The sequence below is a fragment of the Prionailurus viverrinus genome, chromosome B3 (genome assembly GCF_022837055.1).
Source record: "Prionailurus viverrinus isolate Anna chromosome B3, UM_Priviv_1.0, whole genome shotgun sequence".
In the NCBI taxonomy this organism is placed as follows: Eukaryota; Metazoa; Chordata; class Mammalia; order Carnivora; family Felidae; genus Prionailurus; species Prionailurus viverrinus.
In genome coordinates this window covers 94023409-94050502 of record NC_062566.1, presented here as the reverse complement: position 1 = coordinate 94050502, position 27094 = coordinate 94023409, and the positions used below count along the sequence as shown (strand labels likewise).

At 37.9% G+C, this 27094-nt stretch overlaps 1 protein-coding gene and 1 long non-coding RNA gene across 5 annotated transcripts in view; one reads left to right on the top strand and one right to left on the bottom strand.

Moving 5' to 3' along the window:
• Positions 1-27094, bottom strand: part of ATL1 (atlastin GTPase 1) — an 83866-nt gene that overhangs the window by 8627 nt on the left and 48145 nt on the right. For 2 of the 3 annotated variants that reach the window (XM_047861726.1, XM_047861727.1), the window contains exons 4-9: positions 26050-26184; positions 25505-25609; positions 23435-23485; positions 20962-21018; positions 5437-5529; positions 4277-4415 (exon numbers count right to left, since the gene is read on the bottom strand). In XM_047861726.1, coding sequence (XP_047717682.1) covers positions 4277-4415; positions 5437-5529; positions 20962-21018; positions 23435-23485; positions 25505-25609; positions 26050-26184 — 580 coding nt within the window. The remainder of the gene's footprint in view (positions 1-4276; positions 4416-5436; positions 5530-20961; positions 21019-23434; positions 23486-25504; positions 25610-26049; positions 26185-27094) is intronic. The other variant, XM_047861728.1, reaches the window with a different exon arrangement.
• LOC125167519 (uncharacterized) lies at positions 2931-26149 on the top strand. Of its 2 annotated transcripts, XR_007152807.1 has the most exons (5): positions 2948-3012; positions 4777-4806; positions 18414-18564; positions 19159-19273; positions 26064-26149. It is a non-coding gene; the product is annotated as an uncharacterized LOC125167519 (long non-coding RNA). The 2 variants fall into 2 exon arrangements; XR_007152808.1 differs by lacking the exon at positions 4777-4806 and having other exon boundaries at positions 2931-3012.

Here is a 27094-nt window from a genome sequence, read left to right as displayed (position 1 = left end):
AATCATTTCAAAAGATATAGAAAAATACACCTACATAAAAAGCAAGATATGTCCAGAGATTTGATATCTAAGTAAATGTAATAACTGCCTACAATTTTTAAAAATCTGAATTTAAGCAGAATCACTGAGCTTTCAGGCTTTGGGACTGGGGATTTCTGAGGTCTTAAGAATAAAGATTCAAACCATGTGGTTGTGTTTGCATTTTCCTTGCATGTTACTACAACCCCACTATATAGTGAAATACTAGTTTACATAAGAATTCATGCTTTTCTTCTCTTGCTTGCCTTTACGAGATGCATGAGCATACTGTTGGAAATCCTTCAGACTTCTTTTATTTCAGGTTTTGTATACCTTTGAAATTGTAGTGCCCAATCTTTTATGAGTACTTGCATAGGTGTTTATTCAAATGTATTTTGCTGTTGCATTGTACCAATTCTTACTCATAATTTTCCTTTGTATTATATATAGACTTATTCAAATGTATTTATTCAGTTATTATTGCGGCTTGCTTTTCAGGTACCAATATTCACGAACAATACTGGTGTCTGTATTATGTTACCACATGCATTTGTATTCACTGATACCAGTAGGTTTTCTTCTCTGCTTATCACCTTGGTTTTTTTTTCTTTTTTTTTTTTAGCATTTGTAAAACATTCCTATATATCTAGAATGCATGAATTCTTCCCGAATTTCTGTATGAAACAACCTTTCTCATTTTAAAATGACTTTAAAATCACTTCTAACGCATGTACTTAAATTCCACTCCCCACCCACTCCCTTATAAAACCGGAATGAAATAAGATACACCTGTGTCTCTTGCACCAGCAGGTGTGGTAATTATCATTAAAGCAGCCAGCATATAACCACATATTTGGATTAAAAATGCGTTCTGAAGATGGCATTGGCCATAGTCTTTGTTCTCACTGAGACCAATACCAGATATCCCAATTCTGGATTCAGATAACACAAACCAGAGGTTCACAACATACGCAGTGGTGAGCTCTTGCTAACACTATCAGTTCAACACAGTACACACATGACCCAGAATATCGGCAGCCCAGTTCAGGTCAATTTACAGAGGTGTGCTAATTAGCTCTGACCCACTCCAAGTATTCAAACAAATACGTGTGGGGAGACCGTTACTGGGGATGCTGTTCTGTCTTTACCATTCCTTCAATAATCTTTGCCACCGGAGTAAAACTCTGCCAGGAATTCAGGGGCTAGGCCAAAGTGGTTATCTGCCACAACTGGGGACATGATAACATGCTGTAAAAGAACTCTGCGGGGCAGATGCACTGGTGTGGCACTGCTGTGTAAATCAACCAAGAAAGAGATCTCAGGATTACCTGACTGACAATTCATTAGAAACAGCTTCTTAAAAAACCATTACCTTGCAATAGTGTTTGGCTACGCTTCCTGAACTCTAACTGAAGCTGCTAAGAATGCATCTCCATAATTTATGATGTGGTTTGCCTGGCCATTCTACATGTGGTACCATAACCCAGAGGAACCTCAAAAAAACAAACAAACAAAAAAAAAAAACAAAAAAGTAACTCCTTGTTAATTGAAAGGTTAGACTGACTACGTCAGGAGAGGTATTCGGTGGGCACTTGGAAAGAACTGTCTGAATGCAGCAGGAATGAACCTGATCCTTTTGATTTCCTATGTGGGAAGCCACTAAATTAATAGCAGCTAAATTTAATCATAGTATCATAAATTTCATATAACAGAGGAAATGGTAAGATAACATTTTCAGTAGTGAGGGACCATGAATAGTAATTATAACAATTATTACTGCTGACAATGAACTAGAAAGTACTTCTGTAAGTTTGTGAAAGAGTATGTGGGAACTATCATCAGAGAACAATTTTTGCACAACTGTTTATTTAGAGACATTTCTTCCGTAGAGGAAGAAAGTGGTTATTCAGATGCCAGCCTTCTGGAGAGCAGCATAGCCAGTGGACAAGACATCCCAGATAGAACTCACATCGAATTACAAGATTCTGGATGGGATGGAAAAGCAATGTAGATAGCTGACTTTCAAAACTGCCCAAGGAGAAACTGAGGCTAAGAAGAACATTTTGGCACACAGACAGATTCAGCAGGCGTCCTAGAAAGCCTCATCAAAATGCAATTTTGATGGGCACCTGAAGCTGCTTTTCATTTTTTTTTTTCTCTCAGGCTAGCCACTTTGGTAAACTCATAATTTTGGGGTACCTGTAAAACAATTGTGTAGGTTAGTACATATTTAGACATATATGTACAATTTGATGAGAAACAAATCTGCTTAAAAAAGTGGGGTTCGGGGCGCCTGGGTGGCGCAGTCGGTTAAGCGTCCGACTTCAGCCAGGTCACGATCTTGCAGTCTGTGAGTTCGAGCCCCGAGTCAGGCTCTGGGCTGATGGCTCAGAGCCTGGAACCTGTTTCCGATTCTGTGTCTCCCTCTCTCTCTGCCCCTCCCCCGTTCATGCTCTGTCTCTCTCTGTCCCAAAAATAAATAAACGTTGAAAAAAAAATTAAAAAAAAAAAAAGTGGGGTTCATGGGGCGCCCAGGTGGCTCGGTCGGTTAGGTGTCCAACTTGACTTTGGCTCAGGTCATGACTTCACAGTTCACGAGTTCAAGCCCCATATCGGGCTCTGTGCTGGCAGTGCACAGCCTGCTGGGGATTCTCTTTCTGCCTCTCTCTTTGCCCCTCCCCTGCTCACGCTGTCTCTGTCTCTCTGAAAATAAATAAACTTTAAAAAAGGGGGGGGGGGGTTCTATACCTGTGTGTTTTGTCTTCAACTCTCTCCCTGAGCTCTTTCATTGCAAAATCTATCAGTTAATTTAAGACCTGTGGCTGTACACTGCATGAATGGAACAAGCCAGAGTACTTTTGTGACCCAATAAAGGACTGTTGTTGAAGGCCTGCCCCTCCCCTGCCTGTTTACGACTCCCCAACTCCAGAGAAGAGGGGCCTTGTGGGAGCCCACCCTTTATGTAATTTATTCAAAACACATTGATGGCATTAGGTAAGTGCACAGTATCAAGAGGTCTGTGTGCTCATTACTGGGTTGGAATTCGTAAGTGACAGTGACAGTGACAGTGACATGATAGGATCCTGGAATCCCTCCATTAATATGTGCCTGGTGCTATCTGTTCTGTTATATAAAGATAATTTAAAACATGTACAGAAATACTGCTGATGAAATGTGAGATTCTATTTATGATACTGTCATAGTTAAATATAAGGTATCTGACTACAAATGCCATGGAAACGGGGGAAAAAAATAGGTTTGCTTTTCAAACCTGCCAGTTCTGTAAAAGTGAATACATGTTATGTTGTCCCTTTTTAAGATTAATTTTGAAGCCCTTTGAGAACAGTTGTGCTGAAAAGCTTGTTAATGTCACTGTCACACCAACCCTGACATGATGCAGAAAGGCCACAGGAAATTAAGCAAATATCTGAACTCAGTGGTGTGTGTATTCAATGTTAGCCTTACAAGTAAGTAAGTCAGAAATGTTTTTGTATGAATTACAAAGCAAATATCTAAAGACCTGGTGATATCTATTAGGAACTATTAAATTCTATTTCTTCAGACCCCTCCCACCCACCCCACCCCCTTTTTTAAAACAAGTTGAGATTCTTTGGAATCTTAAAATGTTAGGAATGCCTCTCTGTTTGACAGATAATTACATACTATTAGAATACACTATTTCAAAAACACTCTAGTGCTTCTGGGTTTTTCAGCAACTGGTCCTCATCCAGAAGAGGATTTCACTTTTAGTGAGGGTTTTAATAGTTTATAATTAAATTCCTTAGTAGCACTTTTAAAGAGCTTGAGTTCAGAACTACACAATGTTTCTTTCAATCTTTAATTCTATAACTTATCATAATATTCTATAACTTACAATACAGCATTCCAATAACATAGACATCTATTTTTCTCCTCTAATGCAAATAAGGCAAATTAAACAGGAAGGCATTAAGGAGCATTTCTCAATGTACTGACGTAAGCAGAAACCTCTGCAAAAAGGGCAGAGTCGCTGCCTCCTAGGTGAATGCAAGACTCTGCCTGTTTTCTCCAGGTACGTATTTAGTACCCATGGAATCCTACAGTTCCCCCAAGAAGGTACTCCAGCACCAGACCAGGATTCCCAGTTCTCCTGACATGTTTTAGTCATCAGCCTCACACAAGTGGATAACCTAAATCAGCAGCTGTAAGCCCAGTAGATAAAATGACAATTTTACAACCAGACTAAGTAATGTAAGTATATATTCATTAAAAAACACACCTTTCAGTTTTCCATCAAAGTTTGGATTGGTAGCTACTTTTAAGCCAGGATGAGGTAGGAGAAAACAGGAAATTTTGGTGAAACAGGAATGGATGTGTTTTCGAACATTCTGTAGTTCTTCATGCTGGTTCCCTGAGACCTGCAGTAAATCATTCTAAAGTTTAAACTACTTGCAACATAAATTGAACTCCAAAGAATTCTGTAGCATCTTATATTTGCTATGTCTGTCTGGTCCCACAATGATAAAAATGACAATATATAAGCTGATAAAGAAAGAATAAAGTCTTGGGTGAACAGCCATATCTCCATATAGCATATATATGCCATTATTATTACAATTAACAAATGCTTACTCTTATGCTAACTCAGGTGGGCCTTCCCATTTTTTACTACAAATTAGTGGGGTTTTATTCTAGCTAGTTCTTATAAATTACAATTTTAATTCAAAGTACTCACAGGAGACATGAATGGATCATAAGATATTCCTACCTTCTTTTCAGGAGATACTCAAGACAACCTCTTGTCACTTGGTAGGTATACATTAAAATTCTAGAAAGGTGTCTGAATAGGTGGGTATTTATAAGCTAAATTGCCCCTGTTTTTTCAAATGTATTTGACAGTTAATAGTACGACCACCCTAAAAGCAGTTATAAGCCAAAAAGGACTTTTTCTCAGTGGGTATTTGTTGTCATCTGTGTTCAATATAAACAGTTGATTCAATATTGCACTATCCTGATACAGAAAATAGAGAACCCTCTAATTTCACTTTCTCTGAACTATTAGCAGAATGTTCTAAGACTGACTTTGGGGATTTCAAAATTATATATTTCTGTTAGACTGTTTTAAACCTCAATGAAAACAGATATTTGTACTGTCAGCCTTGAACTGATTTAATTATTCAAATTAAAAGATTTATCTTTAGGAATCAGTCATTGTTTTGTAGATATCTACAAAAGAATTCTTTATCTGTATCATAATTACTCATAATATTTAAAACTGTAACTCTGAAAGCATTGTATTAAATATCAATCTTAGTTTGTTAGTAGAGACACTAGAAGCATAAGACTGTATCTACTAAATGTCCATTCTGCAACTCATTCAACAGAAATAATTCTAGATTACTACTGGTGAAGTTTCATTCACCTAAATTTCTAACAAACCTTGAGGCGTTTTTCCAAGAATTTGGAGCCGCCTTCGGCTCCGTATGAAAATTCGTATGGGAAACTCCAATCCCGAACAAGAAATATCAGACTCTGAGAAACAAGAAGAAGAAGAAAGGATTGATAAGGGGACTTTAAATTGCCTTCCTCTGCTTCCTATGGAAACCAATGAAGTGCTACTGTTACTACCATATGAGTAGTGTCCTACAACGCACTATGGAATTTGAACAGCAAACATAAAACCTTTGAAAGTTTCCAAGCAATCTCTCCCCCATGGGATCACCCTTCCTGTTCCCACTAAGTGTAAACAGAAAGCTGCCTCCAAACTGATTGTAGTGACATAGAACCATTCAGCCGGTTTGAGGGCACCTCTGTCTCCCATCTCTTGTGGGGGGTGGGGCGCATTCTTCTTGGCAATTTGGGGACAGCTCTTTATGAAGACTCAAGTGTTATTTGAGGAAAGTTTTATCTCTTTAAATATTTTTCCTCTACTACTTCTGTCCCATTCTCTTTTTCAGGGGCTCTCAGTTTACATACAGGGTATGCAGATGGATGGGAATCCAGGTTTTGTGAGGCCCAAAGCTTATTCAGTCTGTTGGGGGGAGGAGGGCTCAATACAAAAAAGAATACATAATTAGGCTTGATAGTGAATATTTATTTAGAATCAGAAAAATAACAAATTACAAATACAAAAAAGCTGACAAAAACACAAGCACACACACACAAATCCTGAAAAATAATTAACGTACCTTGTTAATAGATTTTTCCCTACTGTTTTTGGCTGCAAATGATTTGATTGCTTCATCTTCAATGATTATGAAATAATTTCTGTTAAAAAGCTAATTCAGTCTGTCCTCTAACAAGGCCATCTTTTATTATAAAAAAAAATAGTACTGAAAGTTTAGAAATGTCTCTGCTTCACAACTTATTTGTAATGCCGTGTACATTTTTCCTCATCTGTGAAATAGGGGTAATAATGGAATCCATCTCCCAGGACTACTAAATGAGATATGTATTAGGCATTTGGAACAGTGCTGTGTTAGCGATCTGATTTTTATTTTAATGGCCACATATTTTAGGAAATTGATAGGCCATAGTTTATTTTGCCAGTCTCCCAGATGTCTTCCAGTTTTTCTACTAAGAAACGCATTGAAAAAATCCTTGAAGCTGAATATTTGTTCACATCCAGGAAGATTTTATCAGAGACTGTGTTTCCAAAATTAGAACAATCATTAGCATCATTTGAGAGGCTTTTAAAAGCACAAAATTCTTGGGCCCCACCCCAGACCACTTGGAACCAAAGTAATTGTAGCTTTCGTTTAAGTGCCTATCATATGGCAACCACAATATCAAAAATTATGCGCATATTTCATGCATTCCTGCAACAGCTAAGAGATAGGTTATAATTTGTGACTCTTTTCACAAGAGATATATAAAAATCGCCTCCACCTGACATTAAGTCACTTGGCCAAAGGCACACAGAGATAGAACAGGTTAAACTTGGGTTACTTCAAAACCTTGTTGTACTGCCTCAACAGTAAGTATAAAACATGCACTGTAGTTTACAATCTGAGGTCTGATAAAATCATGCTTTTATAAGTTAGATTAAGAGATACTCTTCAGGGCACCTGGGTAGGCTCAGTCAGTTAAGCGTCCAACTCTTGATTTCAGCTCAGGTCATGATCTCAGGGTTCGTGAGTTCAAGCCCCACCCCGGGGCTCTGTGCTGGCACGGCAGAGCCTGCCTGAGATTCTCGCTCTCTCCCTCTCTCTCTCAAAATAAACAAATAAACTTAAAACAAAAAAAGATGCTTCAAATTTTAGTTTTAGTAAAAATGCAGGAAATTGAGAAAAAATTAATAATTTTTATGAAATTAGCTATCTTTAAATGATCTTTCTAAAAGTTTGTATCTTTTGAGTTTTTAACTGAATTTTTAATCTTGCTTATTAAAATTTGTTGACCTGTCTCTTAATTCTCTTTTAATCGATGGGTTCTTCCTCCTTACTTTATCTGTTAAAGAACCTAGGAATTTAACCATAAATTCTATATGACCATGTAGAGTTTCCCACAACGTGGACCCTGCATATTCACCAGCAGTTCAACATGCTCTTTTTTCTTCTGGATTTCTGCAAATTGGCAGCTGGAGACAGAGCCTTGATCTCAGGTTTTATTTCTTTGGCAGAGTGCTCTTCCATCAGGAGGCACATAGTTTATGATTATCTCTCCTTTGGTGAAATTATGTCATCTTTGCTTATCTGAAGTTCATTCTTCAGTAGCTTTCTCATTAAGGGCTCATGAGAACAATATTCTTTGCATTCTTACATATTGATAAGTTTGTGACCCGTTTTAACAGTTGTGCTTTTCTATTTGAAAGTCAATTTTGCTGGATATAAAATCCTTGGCTCACATCTCCTGTCCTGAAACCAGGGACACTTCTCAGTTTGAGTTATGGATAGTCTTGTTTCACAAAGTGGAAACTCTCCTTTCTTTTTTTCATTTTGGGGATTCTTGTGGGGAAGGAGACATTTTTGTGGAGAGGAGAGTTTAAAAATACTTCTGGGGCCGCTGGCTGGCTCAGTCAGTGAGCATGTGACTCCCGATTTCAAAGTTGAGTTCGAGCCCACTTAGGGTATAGACATTACTTAAAAATAAAATATTTTAATGGGTCGCCTGGGTGGCTCAGTCAATTAAGCACCTAACTCTTGATTTCAGCTCAGGTAGTGATGCCAGGGTCATGGGATCGAGCCCCACATTGGGCTTGGAGCCTGCTTGAGATTCTCTCTCTCTTCCTTTGCCCCTCTTCCCTGTTCACTTGCTCTCTCTCTAAAATAAAATAAAATTAAAAAATTAAAATTTTAAAAAAAATAAAAATACCCCTATCCATGATCTTTAAACTGTCTGTAACAGATGCCCATTTTTCTCAAAATGAAATACAGTAATTTGTATTCAGAATATTTCTACCTAAACATGTATTTTGAAAATAGAGATTAGCTAGGAAGGAACTTTTACAAAATAGAGCTTCATAACCCAGGATCAATGAAGCCAAGTATGTGGATTTGGCTATATTTTGCATTTTTCTTGGGAAATTTTAGTTTCATTTTTTGGTCTGTTTCACTGGCCATCTCCCTAAGTCAATATAATGAGGACCATGTGTAGAATAGGATCAAATATGAAGTCTTATTTTCTCAAATCAGGAATCTATTACCTGTCTATAGTATTAAATTCGTAAGTTCCATGCCTAATGCTCCCATCCAGTGATGTCCTGGTAAACTGACTCTCCAAATGACTTGATTTTGTAGCATTTGGCCATTTCTGTGGTGTAAATACGCCCAACATGGCTGATTTTAAGCTATTAGCAGTTTAATAGCTGGCTTATATCATTCCTGAATATTTACTAACTAGTTCACATGAATTGATATAAGCTAGCTATAGATACCTACCAGCCCCATCCCCAGGAAAAGACTAGCTGTTCTAGAACCATGTAGTCAGTAAATACCTGAACTGGTTTTTAAGCATGTAATCAACACACTTCAGCTCCAGTTTCACTTTCAGAGAACAATGAAACAAGGTTTAGAACTTGTTTTAAACCCATCTAACTAACAAGTCACTTCAATCAACAGCCCACTGAAAGCCAACCCATCAGTGAAAGCTTCATACTTAATGGAAGAATCACTCCAGAAAATTCACTGAGGCTGATGTGCATCCATTTCTCCCCTCTATAGCCAACACAAAACATGCTTCTGTATTCAACAATGACAAATATTCTTTTTTTTTTTTTTTTTTTTTTTTTTTAAATTTTTTTTTTTTCAACGTTTATTTATTTTTGGGACAGAGAGAGACAGAGCATGAACGGGGGAGGGGCAGAGAGAGAGGGAGACACAGAATCGGAAACAGGCTCCAGGCTCTGAGCCATCAGCCCAGAGCCTGATGCGGGGCTCGAACTCCCGGACCGCGAGATCGTGACCTGGCTGAAGTCGGACGCTTAACCGACTGCGCCACCCAGGCGCCCCAACAATGACAAATATTCTAAAACTGACATCAACCTGTTCTTGCCTCTGGAAACCACGCAACTCCAAAACACACTCCTAAACCCTATGTATAATCATTAGTTGACTTTGCTCATGAGACTAAGCCTCACCAGCATACCTCTTTTACTTAATAAAGCAATAAATTCAGCTTTGGCTTTTGTACCAGATTTGAGTGATGGTGTCATCCTTTGACAGTTCTGGAAGTCTCGCTGAGACAATTTTGAATACTCTCACTTGGCAGAAGTCTCTGATACCCTCAGACTAACATTCTCCTTGTCCCTTGTTCCAAAATTCCATTTGTCCTTCAAATTTACTGCCAGGTGAATGTGTCTCAACAATGGTCTTACTTAGAGTTCTGATTTGTTTCACTGAGCTTCTTGTTGCTGATTTTTGGATTCTAGGATGTTATTCTAGGATTTTTGTTATAAAGACACAGTAGGTCTTCATATAAGGTCATCAGTTCAAAGTCTTTGTATAGGGCAATTCAACCTTCAGTTTTGGAAGTGAACTCATTTTATAATTAGACCTAATTTTTGTATAAGGTTATTAGAACTTTTGGCTTGGAGGTATACGATTTAGTAAATATTTTTGTTATTAATATCTTTATGCTTTTGCTGCTTGCTTTGCCTTCTTGCTTGGCAATTCATACAAAGCCCTCGTATCGTGTATTTTTGCTTGAATTGTCTTGTGTTGCTGAATGTATAGGGAAGTGCTTCAGAAAGAACAGATAGAGGCACAGACTTCATAAGTCTCCAAACCAATCAAGATGCCCCAAGGACAAATGGTTGGAGGTCTGTTAAACTGGCAACCAATTTACACAAAAGTAATTAGTCAAACTTGGCCTTGGGAGTCCTACAAAACTTTTAAGAGGACACTCTTGATCTTGTAATTGTGAGTCACTGTTCTTAGCCCATAATACAGGATCAGTGGCTATCAGATGACTGATCGTACAGCACCATATTGACCTCTGCTTGCTTGAGGAACCAAGCTGCTTTTCTTTTTTTAATGTTTATTTATTTTTGAGAGAGACAGAGACAGAATGCAAGTGGGTTAGGGGCAGAGAGAGAGGGAGACACAGAATCCGAACGAGGCTCTAGGCTCTGAGCTGTCAGCACAGAGCCTGACGTGGGGCTCGAACTCACAAGCTGTGAGATCATGACCTGAGCCAAAGTTGGACGCTCAACCAACTGAGCCACCCAGCCGCCCCTCCAAGCTGCTTTTCAAAGCACACACTTTTGACCAACCTGTTACAGGTTTGTATATATCAAAGCTAGGCCCTCTTCCTAGAAAAACCTCTGCTTTCTATTTGTATTGCACTATAATCCTAATTGTTGCAATTATAAATGACCTTTTAAAAAAATTCAGAGTAACAGGGGTCATTATGGTGATCTTTGTACATGTCAAAATAAATAACTAATACAGTTAAGAAGAGTTCTATAAAATTAAGACATAAAATCTCTCTTAATAACTCATTAATTCACTTCTTTAATTAGTAAACTGAGATCTCAAAATGCTGATTCCAAATAGCATCTCGCAATTTGACTCTTTTACCTTCTGAAACTTACCCTCCTTGTATCTCTTTCAGTTTTATCTTCACCACTCACTGCACCCCTTCAATTCCTTCTGCTCCCTCCCCTGACCTCCTAACTGATTTCCTAGAAAAGGACTGGCCACACTGCCCCAAACAACTAATTGCTAGACCAGAAGGCTGTTCTACAGATAGCTGAATTTAAACCCTGGTCTAGAGCTGAGTTTAAAGAATTTTTTTTAACCCAAGAAGGCATAAATTTGCTGTGTAATTCAGGATTTTGTTTGATACTTACTGACCCGAACTATCAGTTCTGTTCCAACTAGTTCACTTAATTTTTAGTCTCTCGGATGGGGGAAAAATGGTGAAAAGCAATAGGGTAAGAAAGACCAGGAGAACATCTAAGCAAACCAGCTCTTCAAAATAATAATAATAATAATAATAATAATAATAAATTAAAACATTTTAACAGCCTTTAGAGGGCAAGAAAAATAGATTAAACATCCCTTAACACCATTTCAGAAGACTTTCTCTCAGTGATTAATTGGTCAAAGATTCAAAATTGCAAACAAAATAAAGATCAATCATAAAAAACTTAAATAGACTTCAGGAAATTTTCAATCTTTTGGGCACCTAAAGAGCTGAAGTAAAGGAAACCTTGTCTGCTCTTTTTTAAATGGGCTCAGACATAGAATACAGGAATCTGAAGAAAAAAACTTGAAAGAAAAATCATCAATCTAGAAATCTCCAATATATGGCTGACTTTTCAGAGGGGCTTGAATAGTTAACAGGGTAGAAATTAAAACAAATTTGGGGCCCTCCACATGAAAAACAAGACCAAAAATATCCTTTGTTCTCTATGAATCAGGAATTGATCAACAGAGACACCTATAGGTAGAGCAAGCAAAAAATCCACTTGAAGAATGAATTTCCCTTCTTGGCTAAAAATACAGTTGTGGATGACTCCAAAAGTAACCGCAGAATCTCTTTGAGCAAAAATCACCAAGGACATAGGCAGAAAAATTGGTGACAAATCTATGAGTCTAGATTAATATCTTCCAAATTACATAAATCTTTCTTTTTTATGTATATAAGAAATTAGGCTATCCAAGGTATTAAATTACGACCTGGCAAACATCAATGACTTTAATGGCCCATCCCTTGATCCAGCAGCCAAGGCTTCCCTTGCTTCAGAGCAGCTGCTCTAACTTCAGAGCACCTTGTCTAACTACTTGAACTACATCTAACCACTAACTGTCTGACTACTTGAAGCATCTTCAGACTGTACTAGGATCACCTTTAAATCTGATGGTACCACATACAATCACTACTCCAAACTGAAAACATCAAACATTTTTCTGTTAGTCTCAACTAATGAAATATGCTACTTTACTCTTTTTATATTACCACCTAGCAATTAATACCTTCCTTTTTTTTTTTTTAATTTTTTTTTCAATGTTTATTTATTTATTTTTCGGACAGAGAGAGAGCATGAACGGGGGAGGGGCAGAGAGAGGGAGACACAGAATCGGAAACAGGCTCCCGGCTCTGAGCCATCAGCCCAGAGCCTGATGCGGGGCTCGAACTCCCGGACCGCGAGATCGTGACCTGGCTGAAGTCGGACGCTTAACCGACTGCGCCACCCAGGCGCCCCCAATTAATACTTTCAATTCAGAATCTCTACTACCCTTACCCACCAAAAGAAAATTTCATGATTGTTGTTTCTGCAGTTCAAGAAGGGGCCATGCATATACAAATACTTTGGACACTCTCATACCAGCGTATGACTTAATATTTATGTATCTTATCTTAAAATGTAAAGAGGTAACACTAGGATGGACATGTAATAGTCACACAAGAACTTGAATTCAGGTCTTTCAATTCTGAGCCCCACGGATTATATTCAAACTATACACAATCCCAAATATGTATACAGCACCATAATTAGCAAACATTAATTGAACATCTGCTGTATGAAGTTAGATGTACTAGACTAAAAAGAAAACAAGGAAACTACAATAGTTCCTGCTCCTAAGGTATTTATAATTTAGGAAGATGTGCACATTCAAATATAAGACTACACGATATAGCTCAATAAGTACGAGGATTATGAGGGGGAAGAGAGGCAATAAAGGATGGTGGAACTATCAGGGCGTTGAGCCTGTGGCCTACCTGGGTTGAAGACCAGCTCTGCAACTTAAAGATATTATGTGACCAGGGGCGCCTGGCTGGTTCAGTCAGGTAAGTGTCCAACTCTTGATTTTGGCTCAGGTCATGATCTCACATTTCCCTGAGTTCGAACCTTGCGTCAGGCTCTGAGCTGATGGCACAGAGGCTAGGTGGGATTCTCCCCCTCTCTGCCCTTTCCCTGCTTGTGCTTACTCTGTCTCTCTCAAAATAATAAACTTAAAAAAAATAATAAATCCTTTAAAAAAAACAGATATGATGTGCCCAGGGACAAGTTTCTTAACTACTCTATGCTTCAGTGTTCCTTCATCAGTTAAAAAAGAGAAAGAGTAAAGAAACAACATTACTTATTTTTATATAACTATAATGAATATAATCTGACTTATGTAAGAAACATACTTGGCACAGCGCCTGGCACAACATAAATGCTCAATGAACTATTACTATTTTATACAGATCTTCTACATAGTTCATGTACCTAAATGTGGACACTGGGAGAAGCCTGGTGCATATCACTGACCTAATTCTATGTAGCCAGGTGAATATTTATTCTGAATCATACAGCTCTCAGATCACCTAAATTGCTCTCTAGACAGAACATGGGCCTTTTTCTCGGCCCTACCATCATATCTTTTTCTTTAATTTACAGCCCATATAGGCACAAACAGCCTCTCATTTTCTCAGTGAAGTCATGCATTTCTCTGGTATGACTTGGCAATTACAGTCATCATAGATATTTGACCAAGAATAGTTTGTTTTAAAGTGGCTGAAATCACTATCAAAGAATTTATTCTGTAGATGAACATTTTTAATTTTTAATTATTATTTTTCTTTTTTTAAGTTTATTTTATTTGAGAAAGTTAGAGAGAGAGAGAGAGAGAGAGAGAGAGAGTGTGTGTGTGTGTGTATGTGTGTGTGTGTGTGTGTGAGTGGAGGAGGGGCAAAGAGAGAGAGAGGGAGAGTGAGAGTCCCAAGCAGGCACCACTCTGTCAGCATGGAGCCTGACACAGGGCTAGATCTCATGAACCCTAGATCACCACCTGAGCTGAAATCAAGAGTCATATGCTTAACTGACTGAGCCACTCAGGCACCCCAAACATTTTTATACATGTGTTTTTTTTATGTTTGTTTATCTATCTATTTATTTATTTATTTATTTATTTATTTATTTATTTATGAGAGAGAGAGCAAGCGAGCACACATGTACTCTTGGGGTGCCTGGGTGGCTCAGTCGGTTAAGCATCCAACTCTTTATTTTGACTCAAGTCATGATCTCATGTTTCATGGAATCAAGCCCCACATCAGGCTTTGTGCTGACAGCATGGAGCCTGCTTGGGATTCTCTCTATCCCCCTCTTCCCCACTCTCACCCCTCTCCCACTCACTCCTGCTCTCTCAAAATACATAAATAAACTTAAAACAAAGTCAGATGCTTAACCAACTGAGCCACCCAGGAGCCCCTGAACATTTTTAAATCACAGGAATAAAGGGTCCTTAAATATAATTAAGTAAAATATTACTAATTTTCCATATGTAGGCCCAATTTGAATGAGAAATTGTGAGAAACAGGTTTATCCTAATATAGCAATATATTATTATATGCTTCCTCTACTATTGTTTTCCATCAACATTCAGTTTAACCATAAAAGTGGCATGGACTGATCTAATAATTACATCTCTACCAAAGGAAACATGAAAAGTTGAGTTTCACTTTTTCTCACAAAGAGGATTCAAATCTTTTTTTCCCTCCAGCTTTACTGAACTATAACTGACATATTACATTGTGTATGTTTAAGGTCTACAACATAATGATGTGACACACGTATACATTGTGAAATGGTTACCACAATAAGGTTAGTTAACATATTCATCACCTCATGTACTTATCGTGTGTGTGTGTGTGTGTGTGTGTGTGTGTGTGTGTGTGTGGATCTATTTCTAAGGCCCTTAAGGGCCATTAAGCATATGAAATGATTAATTAAAAATGCTATGGGAGAGGGGCCCTGGGTGGCTTAGCCGGTTAAGCGTCCAACATCAGTTCAGTCATGATCTCGAGGTTTGTGAGTTCGAGACCCGCTTTGGGCTCTGTGCTGACAGCTCAGAGCCTGGAGCCTGCTTCAGATTCTGTGTCTCCCTCTCTCTCTGCCCCTTCCCTGCTCACACACTCTGTCTCTCTCAAAAATAAGTACACATTGAAAAAAATTTTTTTAAATGCTATGGGAGAAAACTGGGGTGAATTAACTAATCTAAAAGGTGAAGTACTTAACACCGAGGAGGTGAAAGAGCAGAGATTAAAGGTAAGTGGTCCTAAAATATATGCTCAGGAATAAAATAAAACTTCTAAGAGAAGGGAACTAAAGTTTGTGTGCAGGAAGTTTTTTTTAGGGTTTATCCTTATTTTCCTATTACAGGTAAACCTTAATCTACTACCAACTTGTACATTAAAATGTACACAGAGGGGCGCCTGGGTGGCGCAGTCGGTTAAGCGTCCGACTTCAGCCAGGTCACAATCTCGCGGTCCGGGAGTTCGAGCCCCGCGTCAGGCTCTGGGCTGATGGCTCAGAGCCTGGAGCCAGTTTCCGATTCTGTGTCTCCCTCTCTCTCTGCCCCTCCCCCGTTCATGCTCTGTCTCTCTCTGTCCCAAAAATAAATAAACGTTGAAAAAAAAAATGTTTTTTTTTTTAAATTTAAAATGTACACAGAAACGGCACCCCACCTCTCTGCTACCAGAACCTCCCCTACCAGAGATGCCTCTGCCAGGACGTGCCCAGTTGTTAATTCAATCTTCAAATGCCATGTCTTGTCATGGGTTATACTTCCTGAGTGTGCTAACTAGTGTAAAGCTGGCCCATACAGGCTCACAAGGAGCAGTTGTTCAAGTCTGAGAAATTTTACAAGTCAGTTGACATCATGTTGGCAGCCTGAAATCAGCCATGGTAAAGGTATTCATACCAGAAATCAGCAAATGCTTTAAATCAGAACCACCTCCTCCCTCCTCACCAGCCAGTTGTATACATTTACCAGCACACCACTTGGCTAAACTTTACACTTCAATATTGCTTTTAAACTGAATTCACTGCGCTTTTAGTTCTCTGCTTAAAAACAGTTTTTAAATACCACAGATATTTTGTTTTCTTGATATAAACTGGCTTTTCATTTAAGAATCAAATGAATCTGGGGTGTCTGGGTGGCTCAGTCGGTTGAGCATCCGACTTCAGCTCAGGTCATGATCTCATAGTCTGTGAGTTTGATCCCCGTGTCGGGCTCTGTGACGACAGCTCAGAGCCTGGAGCCTGCTTTGGATTCTGTGTCTCCCTCTCTCTCTCCCCCTCCCCCCTCTCATGCTCTGTTTCTGAAAAATGAATAAACCTTTAAAAAAAAAAAAGGATCAAATGAATCTGTTAATGCAGCTATTTACTTCATTGCCTAATTACCCTTACTTTTCCAGCCTGTGATATATCTTGCTCATTATTTACAATTTCACTGCTTCAGACGTAAGAATTCTTCTATTTTGAATTTATTAAATTTAGTTTGAGTACAAATTACTATGATTTAAATTTCATTACCTCTCACCTTGCCTTCTTGGGCAGTGTTTAAAATTTCTCCACACTTTTATCCAAACAAATAAACCTGCTCTCTCCTGAGATAGAAGAAGAGGATGGAAGTGATAACCTTCTAAAAAAAAGCTTGATGGGGGCACCTCGGCAGCTCAGTCAGTTAAGCGTCTGACTTCGGCCTGGGTCATGATCTCACCATTTGTGAGTTTGAGCCCTGCGTCATCGGACTCTATGCTGACAGTTCAGAGGCTGGAGCCTGCTTCAGATTCTATGTCTCCCTCTCTCTCTGCCCTTCCCCTACTCACACTCTCTTTCAAAAATAAACATTAAAAAATAAAATAAAAAGTAAAAAAATCTTGATGAATTAATTGAACTTTCATTTAAAAATTATACCATATCAGAACTTTTTCTCTTGAAACTTTTTCTAAGGTAAATGTGAATTATTTTGTAGGTAGTAAAGCTCATTAACATTGGTCTTAATGGTGTTTTTTTTAAAAATGTGAATTATTTGCTGATACCTTAAAAATTCTGAGACCTGAATATATTTGCATATTATTTTTTAATTTCATGATGTGTAGTATTTTTTGTTTTGAATTTGGTTGCTTTCATTTTAAATATTATTAAGTATCTTTGGAAGCCACTTTTGCTACTTAATGACTTTCTCATTTCAATTTCAGATACATAGATTTACAAGTACAAACTTGTTTACAAGTCATTGTTGACTCTTTCAGTCAAAACTTTTTTCACTGACATTTCAAAATGCCTTCAGTTTACCAACAAGTGCTAAAACTTTTTCCATTGTTTTCATTATTATTTCTTTTACCAAAAGCAGTATCTCTCCCTATCTACCTACCTACCTACCTATCTATCTAATCAGAGCACCAGTTGGTCCCTCTTGGTTTTAATGTATCTTAAAAAGCATAAGAAGTAGTAACATTTCGGGCACCTGGGTGGCTCAGTCGGTTAATCTCCCGACTTCGGCTCAGGTCATGATCTCATAGTTTGTGGGTTTGAGCCCTGTGTTGGGCTCTGTGCTGACAGCTCAGAACCTGGAGCCTGCTTCAGATTCTGTGTTTCCCTCCCTCTCTGCCCCTCCCCTGCGTGCTCTCTCTCTCTCTCTCTCTCTCTCTCTGTCTCAAAAATAAACAAACATTAAAAACTTTTTTAAAAAGTAGTAACATTTGCTGGTTAAGACTTAAAAATCCTTTCCAGAATTTGCAATGGAGTTCCCACCCTATGCCAATGGATCCAGAGAGTAAAAAGTTCAGAGAAAAACCTAAGCTAATAGCCCAATTACTATAGAATACTTCACTTATCAACCTGACAAATTACTATTTTTTAAAGTTAACAGACACTAGTAGGTATTGTAAACAAAACAGAGGATTGTAAGCAGGGACTGTTTTTATTCTACCTGAACTCCTGTCTGCACCCTCTTCCCTCATGTGAACATGGTTGTTCTCTCTCTCCCTCTCTCTCTGTGGGATTGTGGGTGATCGTCTCCCATGCTTAGATGCTTGGTCTCAGGCTATGGTGTTTGGCAGAAATCAGTGATTTTCCAGAATGTTAGAAGGTGCCCACAATGGGCACTAGTTTATTTTTTGTTACTTCAAAGCACCTATGGACAGTCCTTTGCTTTTCCATACAAGAGTTAGCTTAGGAATAATTTGCTTCATTCTAGGTCATTGGATTGGTTCCTTGTTGAAGGTGCACAAAAAGAAAAAGATTCCATTGACCCAATGGATAGTAGTGATTCTGTGAGTGATAGTGAAAGTCGTTCTACACAATAACACTCCTGTCTTTTGTCTCCCTCACAACAAAGGTTTTCAAAGGTAAGTGCTGGTTAATTTTTCTTTGTATTTTGTACTTCATTATTTTGTATTATATTATAGCATTGTAATCATTTTTATATGAATATTTTTGGGTTGTGAAATGAATCATCCGAGTTTCCATTATCTATTATGAGGAAATTCGCATTGATGTACAGGTGCTTTGGATTACAAGCATGTTTCCAGAGTGAACCATGCTCGCAAACCAAGGTTTTACGAATTTCAGTTGGAATTTTACAGTATGTAGCACAGTACAGTATGTAGCCTTTTAAAGATTTGCTTCTTTTGTTTCATAATATGCATTTAAGGTTTCTCCATGTCTTTTCGTGGCCTGATGGTTCATTTCCTTTAACTCTGAATAATATTCCACTGTCTGGATGTAGCAAAGTTGATTTATCCATTCTCCTATTGAAGGACATTTTTGTTGTTTTCAAGTTTGACCAATTATGAATAAAGCTCCTAAAAACATCTGTGTGCAGGTATTTGTATGGACAGAAGTTTTTAATTCCTTTGGGTAAATACCAAGGAGTACAACGCCAGATCATATGTAAAGAATATGTTTAATTTTGTAAAAATCAGCCAAACTATCTTCCAAAGTGGCTGTACCATTTTGCACACCCACCAGAAATGTATGGGAGTTTCTAACATTCTACGTCCTCATTTGGGGAGCATTTGGTATTGTCAGTGCTCTGGACTTTGGCCATTCTAATAGGTATGTACTAGTTTCTTTGCTTATTTTTTACTATATCTGAGATCCTTTCCTCCTGGTATTCCCACCTTTATTTGGTCCCCTCCCACATTATATCAGGGTAGGTGGGTACAACAGATACAATTTAGCAGAACTGACGGTGTCTTCACTTCCAAGATGAGGTTATAAATGATTGCAGCTTGGTCACTCTGGCAGTGGGATCATTTGCCCTGGGAACCTTGGTGTGAACAGCCCTGTGGAAAGGTCCATATGGCAGGGAATTGAAGTCTCCTGCCAACAGACATGTGAGTAAGCTTAGAAGTGGACCCTTCAGTCAGGTCTTCTGAGAATGTTTCATTGGCCAGTATTTTGCATAATTTCATTAGAGACCTTGAACCAAAACCACCCAGGCTGAGCCACTCCAGATTCTTGACCCTTAAAAATTGTGTGAAACAATAAATGTTTATCCTTTTAGGATGATTTGTTATGCAACAATAGATAACTAAATAACTCATTTTAAATTACCTGCTGGGGTGCTTTGGTGGCTCAGTCTGTTAAGCATCTGGTTCTTGGTTTCAGCTCAGGTCATGATCTCACGGTTTGTGAGTTTGAGCCCCACATCTGGCTCTGCACTGACTGCATGGAGCCTGGCTCCGGATACTCTCTCTCCCTCTCTCTCTGCCCCCCTCCTACCTGCATGTGCTCTCTCTCTCTCTCTCTCTCTCTCTCTCAAAATAAATAAATAAACTTATAAAAAAATAAAAATAAACTACTTGCCATTTAAGCCATAAATTCTACTTTGCCCTTTATCATTCGTTCTCCTTGTACGTTCACATACCTCTCAGGGTATTATCCATCTTGGCTGGTGATACGTACCAGGGAGGGGCTAAATTCTGGGACTTAGCCTGAGGCCCCCTGAGAAGCCAAGGCTGACGCTGTCATGCTTCAAGTGAGCAGTCTTGGGTGTTTAAATCTGTACCTCCTCCAGGCTTTCAAGGGCTTTTTGACTTAATTATACTCTCCTGGTTCCTGTTATTTAAAGACTGCTGGGGCAGAAGGGAGCATTAAAGGACCCGATAGTCTGTTTATACCACCCAACACGAGCTCATATATTGCCCTGATGTTATCCTGCTGTTCCAAGAGGCTGAGCTGGTTGCTAGTCTGATACTTAGTGCAATGAAGCAAGTGATGGTTCACATGGGTCACTGTGTAAGAAAGAGAAAGTACCTTCAATAAACTTGCACCCACCTGACCAATATCCTGTCTCTGTGCCTTAGCCAGGTTTTGTGTGACTTGTGACCCTTTCTATAGTCCCAGGAATCTTGTTTGTTTTTAGCTTTTATGTTTGACAAATTCATCAGTTTTCTTTTGGTTTCTGTGACATCTCTAGAGTTGAATTCAGGGAATAAAAGATGATATTCTTGCAGGAATCAAAATATCTAATTCATCTTTTCATTTTCCCATTTCTTTTATTTATTTTTTGTTATTCCCAATAAGTTTTTCCCATTTCTTTAAAAAAATAATTTGTTAAATTTTCATTTCCCCATTTGAATCTCCTACTTGCACCAAATAGCACTAGCAAGGTGTTCAAAGTGCTTCTTGAATGAAATAAAGAAAAAAGGAAAGAAATGTGACCTTCTCGATTCATATACCTGGTCATACTCTTAAGAAAAATTTAATAAGAATATACCATAATTTTATTCTTCACTCACCTGAAATGGCTTCAGGAATATTTCTTCCATCGCCAGTCTGCCATATTCAGTGAAAAGCTACAAGGGAAATTACACACACACACACACACACACACACACACACACACACGCGCGCGCACACACGCACACACACACACACACACACACACACACACACACAAACTTCAGTATCTGCAAAGTTTTACTTCTGTGCTTTCTTCCATTCATTTTTCCCCCCTCACTATAACATAATACTGTATTATTAAGGTTACAATAAACATTTTAAGGAACTAAGTATTAAAGCAGAACGATAGTAATTGGATATTTAAAAATTAAGGACATAAAGTATATGTTAAAAATAAAGTTTCTACTTCAAAGCCAACAACTTTATATCAAGAATGTAGGGCAGTTTTTTGTAGGGAAGATGGGGGAGAAAGAAACATGTTAAAAAACCTTTCAAAGCAGAACTTGCACAGATTAGACCAGAGAGCCATAAACTATGTTGGATATATTTAACGCAAGTTGTCGCCTGAGGAAATTTAATGGCACAATGGACTGAATTATTACAAAGGCATAGAGGCATCTGGCTTAAAAATACAACCAAATACACTGCCTTCTTCTGTTTTTAATTGCTCCCAATTGAGAGGCACCCTCTCAGTTTTTTGTGTTGTTCAAAAACTAAGGAAGATGTCAGAGAACAAAGACCCTAGGGGGTGACTGTGATTAGGCCTCCGATGAGTGTGTCACCAGTGGAATGGGTTTCCCCATCTGTACACAGGAAATGCCACTTCATCCATAAGACTTACAAGGCACAACAGCTTCTCAGAGCTGGGGTGCAAGTGATACAGAGGATTCCCACCCCTTGCCCTTCTCGGATAGCTCCCACAGCAACCCCCATCTCTCCTGCAGGGGGATGGGGGAAGCCCAGAGTAATTACTAGGCATCTGATTAGAGTATTTAAATGAAAAGTCTGGAATACTGTGTCTGGAATATTGCAGCTGCTCCAGGGATTAGGCACTCTCATTGGAATCATCTACCAACATAATTTGAATTCACAATCTTTTTTGAGGAGGCTGAGGTGTTGCCATTTACAGGAAAAGTTTTAAATGGTCTCAGAAAAACATTACTTACTCAATATCAAAGTCCAAAATCAGCCCTTCTTTAAGAAATCCCTAAGCTGGTATTGAACAGTGCCATGCCATTAACTTGGAAAATAATTGGCTAGTTATGACACGTGCCTGAAGAAGTAAATCGTATTGATTACAAGAAACATCGAACAGTCATTCAGCATACTGCCTATTTGTCACAAATGCTCAGTGTGAGATACTAGAAATATATTTGGGAATAATGTCAGGTGTGAACTCCAAATGTTATGTCCAGCATCACAGGTTACCCTGCTCTATCATTCTATGTTGTCTGCTAAAGCTGTACATGGCTCTTATTGCCAAGATAGATTATATATTTAAGGTACATAGGTTTTGCTGTGTAACCAAAATAAAACGAATCGAAAAAGAGCAAAAAGTGTTACAGAGATGTAAACTATCTTCGGGAAATATCTAATCTTTTACTTATCTGAAATTTAAATGCTACTTGGAGCATGGAAGAAGCCCTGAGCCCAGAAGATGCCCAGATCTCTATGCCCACTCTACCACTAATTAGCCACATGAGTTTAGGCAAGTCATTTACTATTTGCAGCCAAATTTACCTCATCTGTAAAATATGAAGGGTAAATTAGGAGTCACCGAAGTCTCTTTCAGATCTAAAACAGAGTTTTATGAATTATCAGGTAGCTCCTCATAGTTCTTAAGTATAAAGTGGTCCACAGGGAAAAAAAAATCGGGCACGCAACTGATATCATACTAGCAATTATTAAATCTCTGACCGTAAGACTTCAACTTCACTTTCACTACTGTTCTCTGCATTTGTGCTGTAACAATACCCCTGAGGGCAGCACATAGAACAGAAAGGGTTTTTAAATGCAGTATTAAAGTATAGTTGACATACAATATAATATTAGTCTCAGGTGCACAGCATAGCAATTTGATAGTTGTATACACTATGCTACATTCACCACGGCAAGTGCAGTCACCATCTGTCACCAGACGATGTCATTACGGTATTAATGACGGCGTTCTCTGTGGTGTACTCTTTATCTCTGTGAGTTATTTATTTTATAACTGGATCAGCTTCACATCTGGGGTCATTTTTAAACCAAAGGCTCTTTCTCTACTCTAATTTGCCATATATTTTCAAATATACGGAGCCAGTAGCAAGTAGCTTTAGAGTAACAAAGAACTTTGAAAACTGAATGAGAGAGAGAGAACATAACCATGGAGGGCTAAAACAAGAAACCTGGGAATAAGACAATCTCCATTTGATTATGTTTCTAAATCTTTCTGAATTGTTTAGTTTTAGGTAGGAGAAGGCCTAACAAAATCCACACATCTTCAAAACATTACCAGATATATATAAAAAAGAGTATACATATTGTTACCTGGAGGTGCTGAAGATCATCCTCCTGGACATTCTGGGATAAGTTATATACCTTGATTAAGAAATAAAGTCAAAATGAAACAATAATTGGCATCCTTCGAAGTACTTACTATGTCATTATTTTTATAAATATCAATTTTCACAAAATCAAACTTTCTTATATGTATTCTTTTTTTAAAGTGTATTTATTTGAGAGTGAGCAAGCACAAGTTGGGGAGGGGAAGAGAGCAGAGGGAGGGAGAGGGAGAGAGAGAGAGAGAGAGAGAGAGAGAGAGAGAGAGAGAATCCCAACCAGGACCCACACTGTCAGCACAGAGCCTGATGTGGGGCTTGAACTCATGAGCAGAGAAATCATGACCTGAGCCAAAGTCGGACGCTTAACCAACTGAGCCACCCAGGTGCCCCTACATGTATTCTCACGTAATGGCATTTATAAGACCTTGAGAGAGGAGTAAAGAAAGCTTGAGAAACAATAAACCATGTACAATGATCATAAAATTGTTCCAGAAATACAACAGCCACCTGCTCTGGAAACAGAATATTAAAATTATTTACGAAACTGATTTAACGATTAGTCAATAAAAAATCATTCTTACAAGCATAGCAAAATAATAACAATCTAGATCTGAGTAAGCCATACATGAAATTTTGTCTTGAAAAATTATGTTGACTTTCTCACAATTGATTAATTTAGTTAAGTCTCTGGAAAGTTCTATCACATTGAAGTTAGGTTCTGAGTATCAGGCTCATATCCCTATACATATACATAACCACTTCATGAACAGACCACAGTACTAAGATGACATTCTATCTTTTTTTTTATCTTTTGAGGAGTAATTTCAAAAAACAGTGAAGGAAGCTTCTATGTTTATGTATTGACACAAAGAGAATGCTTTGTGCACTTATTTAAATAAGAGATTGTTTCTCAGATGATAAAAAGGTCATTACTAAGGACTTAAGATTTTTCAGTGAAAATATTCAATGTCTTCAGGTAAAACAGAAATATAGGTAATAAAGAATTATGTTTTAATTGGTTTGTACAAGTGGTTTTATACTGCTGATTATGAAGAAAATAGACATTAAGTCCGTATTTCACAGGCTCATTCGTTTAAGAAGTCTATTTTTAAAAGCTAATCAATCACAGGTTATAATCATGGCTTCCACTTTAAAGCTTTTTGTAGAAAATATTCAGTCTTCCTTCTATCCACCCTCTCACTGTCCTAGCCACACATGATACCCTGGTTGCTGGCTCATGAGCCTCTTTCTCTGCTCACTTATAATTCAGCCTTGACTTGTTCATCCCAACCACTCTGCCTCCCCTACCTTTTTAAACTATCTTACCTTTCTTTTAACTGTTTTCTTGGCTACTACTACTTCTTGCTCTTTCTAATAAATAGAAAATATCTAAAAGTTAATGTAAAACCTTTCATGCTATGTGTTCTATGGTTATAGTAAAACTCTCCAGAGACTTTCCAAGACGATCTGTAAAGCTTACATTAACCTCAAAAACAATACTTAATAAGACACAAAGAAAAAAAGGAAAGAAAGATAAAAAAAATTTTGTGAGACATTTATTTTCCTAAATGTTAATTAAGTGTTTTTAACAGCTGGGAAAGCATATAAATGCTTTTACCCTTAGCAATGTTTCTACACTCTATGAAAACAACAACAACAACAACAACAACAACAACAACAACAAAAAACCATTTATAAATCTTGGTTCAGTAAATGTAACTTATAATGGGTAGTTCCAATATATCTATCTGCATACATTATAAGACAATATTATTAAGTTTATTGTAGGCTTTAAACATAAAAAATTATCAGTGAAATAATGCAAACTTTTCTGGCTATTGGCAGCTTGAAACTGATCAGAAATTAGATTACAATAACCAAGCCAATTCTACTCATAGAAATCATAAGAACTGGGATGCTAATTGAGCCAAATAACATATTCAGCATTTCTGTTGTTGGTCTCACTACCACACGCATGGTAGTAGGAATATAGGAATACACATATTTACAATTTTTAAAGTAACAGCCATCGAAATGGATTTATTTTATTCCATACCTGTATTGAGCTGATCATTGTGCTAAGTGCAAATACTGTGGCCGAATCTCTCAGAGTTGACTGGCTATCAAAGGTTCCCTGAGTATCCATCAATAGCACTGCAACCTACAGGCAAGTAGACAATATATTATCAGTATTTTATAGAACATATGTAGAATTAGGGCTACTACAAAGTTAACACTATGAGAACTATAGCAACCCATTATCAATGAATACTTAACAGGTAATTTTTTATATATGCCATGAATGCCACAGAAAATGAAAATATTAATTAGCTGAGTACTATAATGATTAATTTTCACTGGTAATCCAAGCTAACAGAAACAGCACTGAAACAACAGACAGCTGTTAGCTTGCTGATCTGCTGTTCTATCGTTCCTATGATTTTATCACCTTGATCAACAGAAAGGGAAACAAGGAATCCCTTTTGAACTTCATGTCGAATGGTCAAAATTAGTTTTCAAAAGATCATTTTCAAGGATCCTGAACAGTGGTAACAGTTGCCAATTGAAAACTCAATTTTCTTTACAAAGTTTGCATCTTACCTTCTTGCCATCAGGTTTATTGATGAGGAAGACTTCACTCCATATTTGGATTCCTGTGGTCTCTCGTTCAGACCCACCTCTCCATGAGAAACCAGTCAATGGTTCATTGTAATCTCCAACCCAATCGACTGATTCCTGCAAATTAAGAAAGTCTGTGATATGGAAGTGGACGGTGGTATACTTTCCTCCCTGCATCCGTTCTGGCGGGTATCTCTCTCCAACTGCCGTCAAAAGGAGATGTATTCACATCTACTGTACTGATACAATTACTTTCTTTGTTATCTGAAACATTATAACAGAGGAGCAACCATGTGCTACATTTTATTCTAGGTCCTGGGAATAGGAAGATATCATTCCAGACCAGAGGAAGCTTACAGCCTAATAGAAAGACAGACCTGTCAAGAAACCATTATGATGCAATACACGCATGCCAAAATGGAAGTGCATATTACGCAAAGATAAAAGCATAGGAAAAGAAATAACTAACAGTTGGTCAGCTAGGACTTAATAGGAGAGGTGGTGCTTGTGCTAAAACTTGAAGGATGTTTGGGAATTTTTCCAGATGAGCAAACTTGGGGAGGGCATTCTAGAAGCAAAGGAATAAAGATAAGAGAGAACACAATATGTCAGGATATACACCATAATAATACATACAAATGCTTTGGTATTGGAAGAGGAGGGGGTGAATAGCAAGAGGAGAGGCACCTAGTAGTAGATGCAGAAAAACAAAAACAAAAACACAACAGATCGGTTACACTTTAATCTGGCAAGTGCCATTTAACACAAGCAACATGACAAGTGTTACTGAGCATTTGATTTTAATGTTTATTTCACAGGTAAAACTATGAATATGCCTAAAACTGTATAATCCCACAGTATGGAAACTAGTATGGATACTAATTTTGTTCACTTAATTTGCTCAGCTGTGTTAAGTAGCATATTAACGGTGATATGCTAGAAACAGTTTTGTCTGGTTTCAAAGCATGAAGTATTTTGGTAGTTCTATTCTTGATTTGTTTGAACTGAAGCTAGAGATACAAGATAT